Here is a 16,274-nt window from a genome sequence, read left to right as displayed (position 1 = left end):
TGTTGTTACCTAGACATGCCCACAGATTTAGCCCTGGAGCTGATGTCGTTAATTTCCCTTCCACTGAAGTCAAGGGGAGAAGAGGGGGGGAAGTGGTATGACACTGCTTGACATGTACGGTGTGGCTGTGGCTGTACCTTCCAATGCCACCTCCTGTTCTAGGGTTTAACCCAAGACATCAACTCTCTTGGCCCACTAGCTTTTGCTGACAGGTCCAGAGTTTCACCTACCTGCGCAAGTAGTTACGAAATCACTACGGATTCACAGAGTTCTGTGTATCCCCATTGCGTAGGTCCGGGTGGAAATATTCATTAAACTATCTGAAGTTCTGGACATTAATTAAAACGATTGCTTATTCATTTGATTTCCAAAGCTCTTTCATACATACTGGGAAAGAAGATTTGGAAACTGGATGAGAGGTGTTGCTGGCTGATATATGCACACAGATGGCTCCTGCACATTAAGGATGCAGGAAGGGACGGGGAGGGGGGAAAGGAGTACAACATCTTAATAAAGTTTCACATCTGGCAATGAAATATATTTTAAAAGTTCAAATATTAAAGTGGCAGTTGTGTTATTTGCTGTAGCGCAATGTAACATGCAACACAAATCATTTCCTGAGGGCAGGATCCAGAAACAGAATTCTGAATGACTAGAGTTGCCAAATAATAGTAGTAGTAGTAGTAGTAGTAGTAGTAGTAGTAGTAGTAATCACCCTTCCAAAATGTTTTTGCCTACTATTGTACCTTTTCCAGCACAGTTTCAGTGAGTTCCACAGCAAGTTGGGTATAAACCCCACAAATACCTCATTGATTTCTTTCTAGCATCTGCTTTTCTTGCCATATACTACACTGTTCTTGCTCAATTTGCACTGACTTCAGATTTATTTCTGGGCCCAATTCAAGGTGTTAGTCCTTGTTACTGTACTTGTGGTTCTTTATTAGTCGTTTCCCCACACACACACACACACACACAAAGTGACTAACACTAAAAACAAGTATACAAACAAAAGTAAAACAAAACAAGAAAACAAAAATCCAAGCTAAACTGCTCAACAATAACATGGGTAAAAGGGCTGATCCAACTCAACCCAAACCACTAAAAAGACGAACAGAGGAAGAGGCCACACACACACTTTAGTCTCAAAATTAACTTCCAAAAGCAAGCTAAGGTGAATAAAAAAGTTTTTGTCTTCTTGTCACTAAAAACAGATAGTGATGGTGCTAGGCATGCCTTATTATATCTGAAGCATTTAATAGTTGAAGACTACAATATTTGAAGGTCTGCTTCCCTCCAAATATACCTGACCATCAGGTAAGGAAGACTGTGAGATGGGGCCTTTTCAGTGGCAGCCCCCTGCCAATTGTGGAATTGCTTCCCAAGCAAAGTTAGACTTGCTCCTTCTGAGTGGTCAGTTTAGATACTGTAGTTTTGCCTGGTCTCTAGTGTGTGTTTTGAGTTTTAGCTAATTATGGTTTTGTCTATCTGTTTTATTGAGACTTTTTAAGTGTGTTGGTGTTTAATTGTTTTCAGTTGACTACTTGGACTCTTCTTAAAGCTGAAAGGCAGTATAAAAATATATGTACACACTGTACATACCTGTATACATCTATATATACATATACATACACACTGCATCACATCTGGTATAATATTAAACTTGTTTGTTTAATATCCCTGTCCTCTGACCTCATTTCATCCTGGCTCCTCCTAAAGCAGCCCAATTCTTCCGTCCCATTAGAGTTTCTTCTTTCCTGTTCATTTCCTCCTTATTTCCCCCAGCTTTCTATGGTGGTTTCCCTTCTTTCCCTCTTTCAATTAAAAGGGGCAATGTTTTATTTTATTTTTAAAGAATGATTTACTTTTTTCTAGTTGAGTAGCTTACTTTCCCCCAACTGCCTGAAAGCAAATCAGTAGGCTTCTGCCAGGTGTGTGTGTCACACAAGGACATTACTTTCACTTGTTTTCCTGAGCTATATTGGTCTGTTGTGCAAAAGAAAAGCCTCTGCAATCTTATTTGAGAGTAATCTCTTAAACCCAGTGCATAGGATGGAGAATATTCTGTAGGGAATATTGAAGCAGAATGGCCTTTCTTCTAGATTAGTTGATCTAGGATACCTTTGTCTCTCCACCTATTATCAGCTCTCACTCTAGCCACCACCAGTATGCTGCCTCCAACAGATTATTCCTCAGGGAATGTGGCCCTCAGAAAAAAAAGGCTGACCATCCCCGTTCCAGACCTTTCACATATAGAATCCAAAGACTTGAGTAATGTTGGCCAATGGCAGAGCAGCTTTCAATTTGTAACAGATATGTGTGTGATTCCATCTTATCTTGATGCATAGACATTACGGGTTCAGCTGCAATGACTAGTTGAAAGTTGAAAAGATGGCAGGGCAGGCCTAGTCCTTCTGAACCCAAAGGTAATTAGCAAGTTTAGTAAGTGTGTGTACACAGCGTAGTGCTTCACCCACCATGCCTGAAAAACATCATTCGATAAGAGTGTTCAGCTCATGTGAAACAACTGCTGGGCCAGCATCACAATACAGTCACTTTGGACAGCACATTCAGAGAAGGCACCATTTTCCGTACTTCACTTTCCATCTCTGTATGTCATTATAAAAACTGTGATTCAGTATAGAAAAAGGGGGCATCATTTTATGCTTTTGGGTCCTGGTGTGAAATTGTTTAAGGTCATTATTTCAACACACACCTTTGTTCACGATCAATATTATTTTCTAGTGGGTTTCTGTGTAAGGAAGGATTCTTGTGAATGGCCTAAGTCATGTGACAAACTAGTTTGAGTCAACCCACTGATTCTATGATTTTTCACTAAGTGTTCATCTACCAAGCAAAACCATACAAACCCACTGGAGCTATCAAGCACTGTTAACTTGAATGTGCAAATGGTTGTGAGCACCCACCTTCATCCTCACTGATTCCGCTGATAATATTTGCTCAGTTGTTAACTCTGCACAAGTTCTGTTTAGCCTGGAAAGGAAGAAGAAACCCAGACTATGGGACATTGTTGTTGTGTGCTCCTGGTGACACCCCACATACAGTCACATACACCAAAAGATGGATTGCCCTGCTGTGCACCAGCTGAGTTTTGCAATGGACTTCAGGGGGAATCTCCTGCGGAGATCATTACAGTTGTGAAGGCCTAAAGCTCAAAGGCACAAATTATGGCTTCAATGTGCGGTTGCAGAACAAGAGACTGTCACCTTCTCACCACGTAGAAGTGATGAGAAATAATTCATCCATTCCATATCCCCAAATTCCCTGGTGAATCTTGGCACAGCCATCCCACACTGAAATTCCTTTTTAGCCAAATCTTATATTCACTCTTCAGTTTTATTATTGGATTTGGCTTCACTGAGCTCACACACTTCAGTATCCCGGCTATAGCTAGAACCTGCATAAGAATGCAAACTGAGGGATAGAGGCACAGGGCTACACGTCCCAGGAATAAATTATTCCTTACATCAAGTTTCCTCCTGCTCATTTAGGACAGTATTTGACACTAGTCCTAAGCAGACTAGACCTGTTGAAGTTAATAGACATGCTAAACTTAAGTTCATTAATTTGAATGGGTCGACTCCAAGCAGGATCTAGCTGAATACAACCCTCACCTATCACATACAAATAATTATATTATTTTCTCTTAATTTTTTATTAAAAATACAATCAAGAGACACACCCTTCTCTTCATGTGTTAATCTTATAGTTGATTATAGTTGACCCCTCAGAATTTGACTAAGAAAATGTTGAATGGTTATCAAATGAAGATCTAAACACATTGCTAGTTTAGGTTATTTTTTTTCTTTCCGATTTCTTAACAGAGAGTTAAACTTCACTATTTTAGTGTACTGTGTTCTTATGACAAGTATATTTTAAAGAACATGCTTTGCATTTCTTCTTCATGAATATTCTACGTTCCCCAATTTCTAATTTCCGTCACCTGTCTGATCAATTTTGGAAATGACGTAAATTTTAAGGTGAATTAAGAAATATTGAGGACAGTTATAGTTTACAGGATTTTTAAAGCAGGGCATGTGCCTACTCACTCTTTTAACCAGCTTAATTAACTAGTATCCTTCCTGGAGCCCACAAACTTTTGATGAATATGAATAGGCTTATTGATGTTTGTAATTATGAACTTTGAATCCTGTTGATGAGCAAAGAGACCAGCAAAGGGGGAGTAAATCCTGCTGCATTTATGGATGGGCATCAAAGTGTATATAAAGATGAAACCTAAAGGTGACAGCAACTAGATATTCCATCTTCTGTTTGATAAAGCAAGTCAGCAGAGATGGTTTCTACCATGACCAACAAGAAGTTTTCGCTGAAAGGTACGTGTTTTGCCACTCTTTCTCTCATTTAGATTAAGGGAAAACTTTAAACTGAATAAATTTAAAATCACTCGTAATAGGCATGCATAAGCGCACTGTAAGTCATTTTGCAGCCTCTGTAAGAACGCAGGGAGGGAACCTTCTTAGAACTTTTGCACAAACTCTTCTAAACGCACTGCACAATGTCACACTGTGCACTAGAGAATATTCTGGTGGATCATGATCGATTTAGACCCTCACACTATACTTGATGCATTTTCCACGAAGGAGAGCATTGATTCTTCTCAATTCTTATAGCCAAACAACATATTAAACCATAATTTGCTACAATTATGCTCTTCCTTGAAATTTAATGGGACATAATGTAGCATCATGCCTTCACCTTGCTGCAACCCAAGACTTGTTTGGTAACAGAAGCAATCTAACGTAACAAACCGTGCACTTCTATGCATTCCAAAGTTAAGTCCCACTGAGTTTAGTTTAATTTACTCTTGTGTAAGTATGCAAAGGAATGATCTGAGAGTATTAAAATTGCATATGGTGTGGCTTTTCATTCGGCTCAACAATGTCTCTCACCTTCTTTTTTTTACTCAAAAAAGATTTCTAGTGAACTCAAAAAGTTTGTTCACAACTTGATGGTGTTTTCATTGGTATTGATAAAAGCATAGCACTACTGTTGCTGTTTGGATCATAACTGTGCAGTTGATCATGACCAATCAGTCCCAGTAGAAGTATTCCAGATTGAGGTCTAAGACTGGCTTCACACAAATAGCCAGAACACATGATGTTGAAAATTGTGTGTGTGTGTGTGTGTGTGTGTGTGTGTGTGTGTACTAATATCAGCCGATAAACATAACTGAGGTTCAGAGCAGAGGAAGCAGTTTTATAGCAGGTCAGCCTGTCTGTCAACACAGACCAGTATTGTCTTGTTTACTCTGACTAGTTATAGGTTTCTAGAGTCACATTACCTATACAGTGGTACCTTGGGTTGAGTACTTAATTCGTTCCGGAGGTCCGTTCTTAACCTGAAACTGTTCTTAACCTGAAGCACCACTTTAGCTAATGGGGCCTCCTGCCGCCACCCTGCAATTTCTGTTCTCATCCTGAAGCAAAGTTCTTAACCCGAGGTACTATTTCTGGGTTAGCGGAGTCTATAACCTGAAGCGTATGTAACCTGCAGCGTATGTTACCCGAAGTACCACTGCACCTCAACTTTCTACTGGCAATGCCAGGGATTGAACCCTGGGACCTTCTGCATGCAAGGCATGTGCTGTACACCTGAGCTATGGCTTCTCCTAAGAATGGACCCATATCATAGTACATTTATTATAGACTTGTGGCTGAAAGCATAGTTTAGGCAAATATAAAATCAAAACATTTGCATTTCACCGATCAGTTTCTTTGCTGCACGCTTCTTGCATAGCAAAGGTATGGGGACCATTTTTAAGCAACATACAGATTTATAAGATATTAAAGATTTGGAAGGGGGGAGGGTCTTAAAGTATAAGCAGTGTTTGCACAACTACCTTCCCAAGGCATCCAGGAGCCTTTTGAATGCATTCCAGTGTGCTAAAGTTTTTTTTGTAGTCCCGTTACATATGCAGAAGAGTTTAAACGGCACAGCTGCTGAAAATTTGCAGACATAATCCCAGGACAATCAAAATCTTGGGAGTGACCCCACCACCCTCCTTCAAATTTAATTTAAACGCCATATGTTTGTAGGGAAGGAAGCAACCCTTGGGAAAAGCCAGAAAGAAAGGGGCGCAACCTATCTTTCCACACTCTTACATTTATGCAAACACAATTATATATCTATAAAAAGTTGGTTTCGTCACATATGGTGGTTTATTGAAGTTAAGCATTTAAGGAGGAGGCAGAATAATGTGGAAAGTTTCCCATTCACTTTCTGGACTTGATGGGCATCTGATGTTGTTGTTCTTGTTTACCTGAACAGGTGTGTTGCTGGCCATCCTGGCGATTACTAACGTGTACCTGTCAAGGAAGGGTGTAACATCATCACCTATTTGTCCCAATGGGTCTGACACTTGCCAGGTCTCTCTTGGGGATCTTTTTGACCGTGCTGTCAAACTCTCACACTATATCCACTCCCTGTCTTCGGAAATGTTCAATGAATTTGTAAGTACCCAAGCCTTTCTTGCCATATACTTTTCTACAAAATGAACTCCAACTAAAAGACGACATGAAGAAATGGGGGGGGGGGGAGACTCTCTAGCAAAGGGGAATCAGTGGCTGCCTTTCTGTTTGCTTCTGCCTCCCGTTCAGAATAGGAAACCGCACAAGTATGGTGCTAAGTACTGTTATGATTATTAGGCGGTGTTTGACTAAGAGATGCTCAGAGAAATCAATGGGCTTTGTACGCTATTTTTAGACAACCTTTCATCCTGTAGGACCCCAGAGTGATGTGCAAGTAAGAATATAAAAGCAAACAATAACATTAAAAACCACAACATCCAGCCATTCAGCAGTAGATACGAAAATGGACATCAAGGCTAATGCCACCCTCAATATACCAGAGTGAAGAACATCAGTGCCTACAGTCACAGGAAGAGAGTTATAACTACCTTAAGTCCACCAATGCCAATGGGTCTTCTCTGAGAATGACTTGATTGGGTACCACCCAATATTTGGAAAGGCCAGTTGGACAAATCTACCTTGAATGTAAACTGTGGTACCTTGCTTCTCAAATTTAATCCATTCCGGGAGTCCATTTGACTCCCAAAACCGTTCAAAAACCAAGGCGCAGCTTCCAATTGGCTGAAGAAGCTTCCTGCACCCAGGAAGCAGAAGGTGCGTCGGACGTTCGGCTTCCGAAAAATGTTCGCAAACTGGAACACTTACTTCCGGGTTTGTGGCATTCAAGCCAAGGTACGTGCGCACGCACGCACGTGTGTGTGTGTGTGTGTGTGTGTATGTAAAACATTTCTTCACCACCCTTCATCCAAAGATCACAGGGCAGTTTACAACATAAGACCATACTCATATGGTAGCCAAGTATGATTGAAATAGGAATAAAGATTCACAGGTTCTTTTGTGTATCATCATTGAAGCCGTGTAAACTGTCCCAACTATATTAAGTCTTAATAATCTTTACTTTTTCTAAAGCAGTATTAAGGATTGAGGAGAAAGCTATACACACTTGAAATGAATTTCAGCAAGATAGTGTATTTAAGGCTTCAATTGCAGATGAGGGAATGCAGGAATAAAGATTCAGGATTATACTTCAACATATACCTCAGCAAGCAAAGTTCCTACACACCTTAAGACACCTTAAGTTTAAGAAGTGGGAGTGAGGTAGGTTAGGAGGTCTTCTTCAATAGGTCCAGCGTACCAAAGGAAAGAGACGCTCTTAGGAGGCACAGCAGCAGCAACAGATGGGCGTGACTGAATAAAACACTGCCATTTATACACAGAAACCATTTAGAGGAGCAAAACAAAGTAACAAAGGGTTTTCTGAGTGGAATGCTTTGTAGGAGAGAAGCAATTAAAAGACCCAGGCGCTAGAGTTGCTTTGGAGTTTGGCAGAGAGGTATTGAGAGAGAAATGTTCATCCTACACTACTCAGTGGGATCACAGTCTATGGATCACTTTACAAAACAGAGACCCTCTTATTTATAAGCAGATTATGGAGAAACCTGATCCCCAAAAGTGATTCTTTCCACAGTACAGTTTAAAGCAAATTACATTTGACACAGTCTTAGAGGGGCGTGTAATAAGGTTCTGATACGAAATTAAAGTCCTGCATAACTGAAGGATACATTTCACACGAGCAGCAACTGCAAAGAAGAAGTAACTTCTGATTACGATTTCTTCTTACTACTACTTATTCTTCTTTCCTTGTTATCTACTGTACTAAGTCTGATTTTTCGTATCTTCAGGATGAACGCTATGCTCAGGGCCGAGGGTTTATTGCCAAAGCCATTAACAGCTGCCACACTTCGTCCCTAACCACTCCTGAAGACAAGGAGCAAGCTCAGCAGATTCATGTGAGTTCTGCCTATTTGAATGCAAACAGAACAAGGAACAAGCACATGAGTAGCTTAGATTAGAAGGTCTCAATGACTCAGTCCAGAAGGAAAGGAGGACCACATTAAGTGGCCATGGGAAGTCTTGCAAGGCATTAATCTACAAGGCATTAATCCTTGGCTGGATCCAGGGCCATGACTATTTTAATTTAGTCCCCACTGTATTCAGTGGGACAAGTTAGCAATACCTTGGGTGGGCGGAGCCAGAGGCAAAAAGCAGGTTTGATTTTGATTTTGTTTTGATTTATTGAATTTCTGTGCCGCTTTTCATTCAAATGAATCTCTAAGCAGTTTACAAACAATAAATAACAATAACATAACAGAGTATCACAAACGCAGCATAAATAATACAATTAACAAGTCATCAATGGAATATTTACAATTATTTAACAAAACGGCAACTAAAAAAATAAGCTAAACGCCACAATTACAGCAAAAGTCATATTATACACAATCACAACAAAGTCATATTATATTAACAAATCAATATAGCATTTAGAATCCATAAAACAACATTAACAAAATAGCAGCTAAAAACAACAAGCTAAGCACTGTTAAATTAGTAGACACACACTCCACACCCCCAACACTCTATTCAGTTCACAATAAAAGACACATCATGCCTGTTGTTAAGTCAGCTTTTCCGGATGCTGTGCTGGCTGGGGTCCTCAGGTAGTGAGCCATTGTGGAGATGGTGGGCGTACTGCAAGGTGGATGTTAACTCTGGGTAGCCTGCTCTGGCTCTGTTGCCCACGTCGCTCTCGGTAATCGGAAGATCCATTCATAGTCAAGAAAGTATGGGGCGAGCCTGTCCCTCTGAAGAAGCGAGGTGGGGCAACGGATGTGATGCCTACCTCTCCACAGTCAGCTATATTCTAGCCATGCAAACGTCATGTCTCAATCTTCCATCCTGATAGTAAGCAAGAGGCATCATCACAGTGCAAAGGGACATTCTTGCTAGGCAAAAGAACTTGAGGACATGGAAAAGTGATGGTGAGTGTTGTGGCCTGGGGTAGATGTGTGGCCTGTGGAAAGTCCCAAAGCCTGCTCTTCAGGCCTGATATCTATTCTGTTCCAAGGAAAGAGGTGTGACTTTCTGGTAAAGGAAGGCAGGAGTACAACTGACAAAGACAAAGAGAGAGGAAGAGTGGTGGATACCAACTGTCAAAAGTGCATAGTGTGTCATATAATTTCTCCCAGTATGTTAGCTTCTAAAATTTAATAAGCATCTTATTAAAATAATAATTATTTTTTAAAGTAAGTTGCTAGTCCATACACTTGTCAAGGTAATTAGAATTCGTGGGAAAATTTCTGGATGTATTTGTAAATGTTGAAGTAGAACCAAAGCTGTATCGATTCCCAGGCAATAGTTTTCTTTCTAAGTTCCCTTTATCCACTGAATAATCTGCCTCCTCAGAAACCAAGCCATGAGACACAACCCTCTCGCTATTTGTATTGGCTTAGAGAGCTGGTGTGTGAGCATTTGAACTTCGCAGTGTTGCAGTTCTCCCGACCTAGGGAGCGCGAAAGGGTTCAGCCGCAGGGTACGTGTATTTTGCCACAGTAAGCAAAGTGAAAAGTGTTGGTGTCGACATTAGAGAGGTCTCAAGGGCAGCAAAATGTCTAGGAGGATCCCAGGAAAGAAAAAGCCCCTTTGATCTTCCGGCTCACCCCAAGCAGTGGCAAAGTTTCAAAAGAAATCTCCCCAGAAGCAAAACACTTCAAAGGGGAATCAGACCCATGCCTGGGCATGTTTGCCATGCTATACGTAGACATAGAAATGCTTTGGATAAGGTATTAAGTGGCCTACCACAGATTTCATCTTCCATTATGTTTTCAAATATTTTCCAGATCCCGTATTTCTAAAACTGTCTCATTAATGCTTAAACTAATCATCAGATTAAAGGGCATTCCATTCAACAAGGCTGAACAGAGCAGTGTCTACCAGCGCTGGAGAGTGCATGGACAGTGTATTGATAATGTGTACTTAGGGGATTCTGTCACCCAGTTAGCCCAGAGATATTATTTCCATTTATTTATTTTAAAAAATATTTCTCTACCACTCTCTCATAGAATATCAGGGAGGTGCACAGTGCGTATATGAAAACATGCAAAAGCCATGAAAAATGGAGTAATCGTTAAAGTAACTGGCTGGTCAAAAGGATTTAAACAGCTGCATAGGCCTGTCAGCATTTTAAAAGTCGCCAGGAAATGTTTGGAAGTCAAAAGCAAGAATGCCTACTGAATCTCTCACAGCACAGGACCAGTGACATTAAATGCCAGACTTCTGGAAATACTTTACAAAGTTTGATTGATTGGTTCTAGCGCTATCTGGAAGAATGGCGAACAAACAATAACAACAACAACAATTGTTGCTGTTGTTGTTTTCTATCCTGCTCTTCCTCTTGGAGGAGCCAAGGATGGCAAACACCAAAACGATAAAACAATTACAGTTAAAAATTAAAAAGCATTATTTAAAACCATTTAAAACCACTAAAATATGTAAAACAGTCACATACACTCACAGCTTATAATTTCAGGGTTGCCAGGAGACTTTCCACCAAAAAATGCCTATGTAAATAGGAACAGACACATCTCACCAGGAAAGGCATTCTACAAATGGGGAACCAACACTGAGAAGGCCCTATCACAGGTCAACATCGACCAAGCAGCAGCCTATAGAGTGTAACCACTAATCCAGCCTCCCCTGTTGATCATTGGAGCCAAGGTGGTTGGTATCGAGGGAGGTGCTCTTTTACATACTTGGGTTCCAAGCTGTTCAGGACTTTGTACACCAGTGTGAACATCTTGAATTGGGCCCAGTAGCTCACCGGCAGCTAGTGAATGATACATGGTCCCATTGGGCTGCCCCACTTACCATCTTAGCAGCTGCATTCTGCACTAGCTGTAACTCCAGACAGTCTTCAAGGGCAACCCCAACCAGGGTGCATTACAGTAGTCCTGGCAGGAGTCCAGGACAACTGAGGTCAGGCTAGAAGACTTTTAACAAATAAGTTTTAAAAATGACTTGCTAGGATTATTTGTCTCCTGTGTAAATCTTGTGGCATTGTTTAACAAAATATAATTTGGTTTTCTAATGTGCAGCATGAAGACCTGCTAAATTTAGTGCTGAGTGTTCTCCGTTCCTGGAATGACCCTCTGCTACATCTGGTCTCGGAGGTCCAAAGAATCAAAGAGGCTCCTGACACCATTCTCTGGAAGGCCATGGAGATTGAAGAGCAAAACAAACGGCTTCTGGATGGGATGGAGAAAATAGTTGGGAGGGTAAGTAGAAAGGACCTGGGATTTCTTCTAGCTGCATAGGACAGTATTCTGCAGAATCCAGCGTTCTAAATTACTCAATGAGCCTGGACAAGTGCTCCAAACACACACTCTCAGATGGTCAACCTCCAGGAACTGGAAAATGACAGAAATGACAACAAGGGGGTGATAAGCTACCATAAGCCCTAGATTGCTTATGTCTAAATGGGGGTAAGTTCTATCATTCATTCTGCCAGTTATCCAGGCTTCTTCTTCTTTTTAACACCCTTCTCTATTTCCTTCCCTTGAACTAATTACACAATATCAGGTGGAGCACTACAGCAATCTTCTTCTTTCCTTTAATAATAGTGTGTTCTAGGAAAGGCTATACCCACTATTCTATAATTAACATGTCTGTTTGGAACACACTCTCTCCCCTCTTTAGGTTTCTAAATCAGTGTTTTTAGGGCCTATTGCTCAATTTGAAAACAGGCAATACAAGTTGATCGCAACTTCTAGATCGGTGGCCCACCAGATGTTGTTGGATCCACCTCCCAGCCAGCACGGCCAGTGCTCAAGGGTGGTGGAAGTTGTAGTCCAAAAGCATCTGGAGGGCCACAGGTTCCCCACCCGTTTGGATGGTTCCCTTCACAGGAAACAAGGTAATGTTTTCATCTCTTCCCTACTCCAGATATTGGCTCCAATCCAACACAGTTAAGACTATTCAAGCCTATAGATTTCAGGAAATTAGGAAAGCTGCAACCATTTGAGTGCACAAATGCTGCTAGCTCCCAAAGAAAATTCGGTGTGCTTTCAAAACAAGGCAGCTATCCTTTGGACAAAGGAATTCTAATTTGAGTGCTATATTTAAAGTTCTGTTCTCATGCCTGAATACTTCCATATCACCCAAGGGAGTCACTGTTTCATCATGAAAGCTAATAGTACGGCATTCTATTTACAGATACATACATATAAATCCTGGGAAAGCACTTTGCACAGCAGAGTTGCAATGTAAATGAGTAATAATCATGGAGATCAATTCAAGTGGTTGAAGCATGAGCTGTTTCTTTCTTCTTTTACTGTCTGGAGCAAATATGTACCGTATTTTTCCCTCTATAACACGCAGATTTTTTCTCCTAAAAAGGAAGGGGAAATGTCTGTGCGTGTTATTGAGTGAATGTGTGGTCCCTGGAGCCAAATGGCAAAAAAAATCAGGCAAAAATCAAATCGCGCGTCTCGGAGAAGGGAAACCTGAAAAGAGGAAGTGGCTGCTTTCCTGCATTCTGCCTCAGGGTCTTACTGCCCACCCTTCTCTGTTTCCTTGCTGTGTTTGCTCAAACGGAACAAAGAGCAGGGAAAGCCCCTCCCCTCCAGGCAAGCAGAGGGGAAAGCAGAGTGTCGTCTCTGTGCTCCGGTGCTGCTGAAAACATGCAGGAGGGAGAGAGAGAGAGAGAGAGAGAGAGAGAGAGAGAGAGAGAGAGAGAGAGCGCTGGCTGGCTTGGGTGGGTAGGTGAGGGAAAACTTTTGCCTTCCTTTCCTCCCTCCCGTTATACCCCTCTCCTGCATTCTTAGCCAGCTGCTTCTCTGCACACCCCTCTCGTGCTCCTTGTCCATTCTGTATTTTTCCTTCCTTCCCCACTTAAAATGTGGTTAAAAAGCATGGATCCACATGGATCCTCAGGATCTTTGCATTGGGTCACCCCAAATTCACCATCAGATCACATAGCATGTCCATGGCTACAGCCTGCCCCCCAAAAATCACACACGCACTGTTGCCTGGGGCTGCAATGGTGCAAAAATGTGGTTAAAAAGCATGGATCCACATGGATCCTCAGGATCTTTGCATTGGGTCACCCCAAATTCACCATCAGATCACATAGCATGTCCATGGCTACAGCCTGCCCCCCCCCCAAATCACGCACCCACTGTTGCCTGGGGCTGCAATGGTGCAAAAACGTGGTTACAAAACATGGATCCTCAGGATCTTTGCATTGGGCCACCCCAAATTCACCATCAGAGCACATAGCATGTCCATGGCTACAGCCTGCCCCCCCCCAAAATCACACACCCACTGTTGCCTGGGGCTGCAATGGTGCAAAAACGTGGTTACAAAGCATGGATCCACAGGGATTCTCAGGATTTTTGCATTGGGTCACCCCAAATTCACCATCAGATCACATGTCTGTGGCCACAGCATGAAGCACAAAAATGATACATCCACTGTTTCATTCAGAATGTTTTTTCCCTTGTTTTCCTCCTCTAAAAACGATGTGCGTGTTATGGTCAGGTGCGTGTTATCGAGCGAAAAATACGGTAGTTCTTCCTGTTGAGATGGGGGTTTTTCCCGCAATTCCATTTGGCGTTCTTAAAACCTAAGCAAGGATCTTCTCTCATCCCAAACAAATACTGGGCAACTCTTTAAAGTGTTAATGTTATAATTCTCTAAATATTGATCTGATACAGATCAATACTGATCTGATACAGACTTTGTCTCTGGGATGCTTGCTAACGATACTCATTTTTCTCTTCTTTAGGTTCACCCAGGTGACCTGGGTAATGAAGTCTATTCTAGATGGTCGGGGCTGCCATCTCTGCAGCTGGCTGACGAAGATTCTCGCCTCTTTGCCTTCTACAATCTGCTGCACTGCTTGCGCAGGGACTCACACAAAATTGACAGCTATCTGAAACTCTTGAAGTGTCGCCTCATCCATGACAGTCACTGTTGAGCAATTGGAGCTAGCACCTAACGCCTTCAAAAGGACCTGCTCTTAGCCTCATTGCTTTTCACTGCCCATTGCAGGCCTTACGCAAAAACTCATCCTGTGGTACAATATTTATGTCCATGTTATTTTTCCTTTTGTGAGATGCAAACCATTTGTTCATGTCTGAAAACTCTCAGAAAAGCCATTCTTTTCTGTTAAGAGTACATAACTGTCTGCTTTAATCACAGTGATATGCAAACCATGCAATAAAAACATAAAAAAATGCTGAAATATAAAAATGTGTTTGAAATTGAACTTGGTTTTGCTTCCTCCTTTGGTTACCAACATCTGGGGACTTGTGGCCAGAGACTATGGAGCTTGTGTACAACTGATGCTCCACTCAGCCAAGGAAACTAAGTGCAGATATTTATTTTTTTCCAGAAGCTGTACTGTCTACCATCAGGAATATCAGAAACTCTTCTTTGTAAAGAATCTGGGTGGCCAACAATTAAGGCAAGAATAGACTGCGCTCAGTTAAAGTATATTTTAAAAAATTGCTGCAATGCCTACAGAGCTTTTCCCTGCTCTGTGCTATATGGAATTGGATGACAACAAACTCTGGAAAGCAGCTTATCAATATGTCTTGGAGCAGACTATTATTACTATCCAGAACAGAGCTCTACTTTGACCTTGAATAACTGCCAACAAAGGGATTGGCTCTTGTGGGTAGAATCCAGAAGGGACCTGCAAATAATTAGAAACATCAACTTTCCCCCTTGGTATTAGCCCTTAAGAACAGAGCATTTTAGAGCTAGTTATGTGTCCAACTCTCACCAGCTTCCTTAAGAAACACTTTTATTGAGCTGTGTTTCCAAGTGATGACCACTGCAGTCTTGGATAGCCACTACAGTGGTACCTTGGGTTACAGACGCTTCAGATTACAGACTCCACTAACCCAGAAATAGTACCTCAGGTTAAGAACTTTGCTTCAGGATGAGAACAGAAATCGCATGGCGGCGGCATTGCAGCAATGGGAGGCCCCATTAGCTAAAGTGGTACCTCAGGGTAAGAACAGTTTCAGGTTAAGAACAGACCTCCAGAACAAATTAAGTTTTTAACCCGAGGTACCACTGTACAAGGTCCCATACACAGACTTTGCATTTGTGGTCAGCCTCAGGTGGAAGACATCGCTCACCATCTGTTAGCATGTCCTTTACATAGAGACCCAAGCAATCACTTTCTGAAGCCTTTGTTCACAAAGCAAGCAAGCTGGAACACCCCAGCATAAATGATCTTGTATATTTTGAGTGACACTAATAGGTTCGTAGCACAAGAGAGTGGCCCTCTATGCATTGACTGCAACAAAGAGAGAGAAAAACAGGAAAAAGGAATTTGATGAAATCACTATAAACTGTTGTGATGATTCAGTGATTCAGAAGTTTAATTTGAAATCAAGCTGGATTTGAGTTTCCTTGAGTCTCTGGTAACTTCTCACTTACATCATGGATGCTGCTGGCCAAGGAAACTCTCTGGGGATTATACTGAGCTGGTTGGATCCAGCTTCCAGTCTGCATCTCTGAGTTGACAATGGCAGGGGATGAGCATCATTTTGACCTTTCACTTTAACTGAGAAAATATCCACAGTTTATAACTAGCTCTGTGCCAGACTCTGGACTTACTCTGAAAACAAATGGGCTGTCCAGATACCTTTGTGGATTGTGGTTGGATCATTTTGCTCCCCCCAAAGTCCCCAGACAGGGTCTTTGAAAATCTGATTCACACTACCCAGGCATATTGCACTTCAGCCTTCACACCGGTGAAGGACTTAGGGGCAGGCAGAACATGTATTGCATGGAGAGACCAGGCTTCCAATTCTACCAACAAGGCTGTCTTGTACCTCGGTCACTCCACCCTAC

The 16,274-nt window shown here is 41.7% G+C and overlaps 2 protein-coding genes across 15 annotated transcripts in view; one reads left to right on the top strand and one right to left on the bottom strand.

The window, feature by feature from the left end:
- Positions 1-16,274, bottom strand: part of LOC310767168 (uncharacterized protein) — a 393,524-nt gene that overhangs the window by 73,685 nt on the left and 303,565 nt on the right. For 8 of the 14 annotated variants that reach the window (XR_014550646.1, XR_014550647.1, XR_014550648.1 and 5 more), the window contains one exon: positions 2,925-2,991. The exons of the other annotated variants lie outside the window; for them this stretch is intronic. The gene's annotated coding sequence lies outside the window, so the exon portion shown is untranslated. The remainder of the gene's footprint in view (positions 1-2,924; positions 2,992-16,274) is intronic. 14 annotated transcript variants of the gene reach the window in all.
- Positions 4,263-14,657, top strand: PRL (prolactin). The gene is made up of 5 exons (XM_083624087.1): positions 4,263-4,352; positions 6,307-6,488; positions 8,249-8,356; positions 11,501-11,680; positions 14,191-14,657. Exons 1-5 carry the CDS (start codon positions 4,313-4,315, stop codon positions 14,380-14,382), a joined length of 702 nt encoding a protein of 233 aa, XP_083480213.1. The 5' UTR covers positions 4,263-4,312; the 3' UTR covers positions 14,383-14,657.

Source organism: Podarcis filfolensis (genome assembly GCF_964270895.1).
Source record: "Podarcis filfolensis genome assembly, chromosome: 7".
Lineage (NCBI taxonomy): Eukaryota > Metazoa > Chordata > Lepidosauria > Squamata > Lacertidae > Podarcis > Podarcis filfolensis.
This window is presented reverse-complemented; position numbering and strand designations above follow the sequence as displayed.

Coding starts and splice junctions, on each gene's coding strand:
- PRL (XM_083624087.1), top strand. CDS start 4,313: ATGGTTTCTACCATGACCAACAAGAAGTTTTCGCTGAAAG. Junction 4,353..6,306: donor CAAGAAGTTTTCGCTGAAAG/GTACGTGTTTTG, acceptor TTACCTGAACAG/GTGTGTTGCTGGCCATCCTG. Junction 11,681..14,190: donor TGGAGAAAATAGTTGGGAGG/GTAAGTAGAAAG, acceptor TCTCTTCTTTAG/GTTCACCCAGGTGACCTGGG.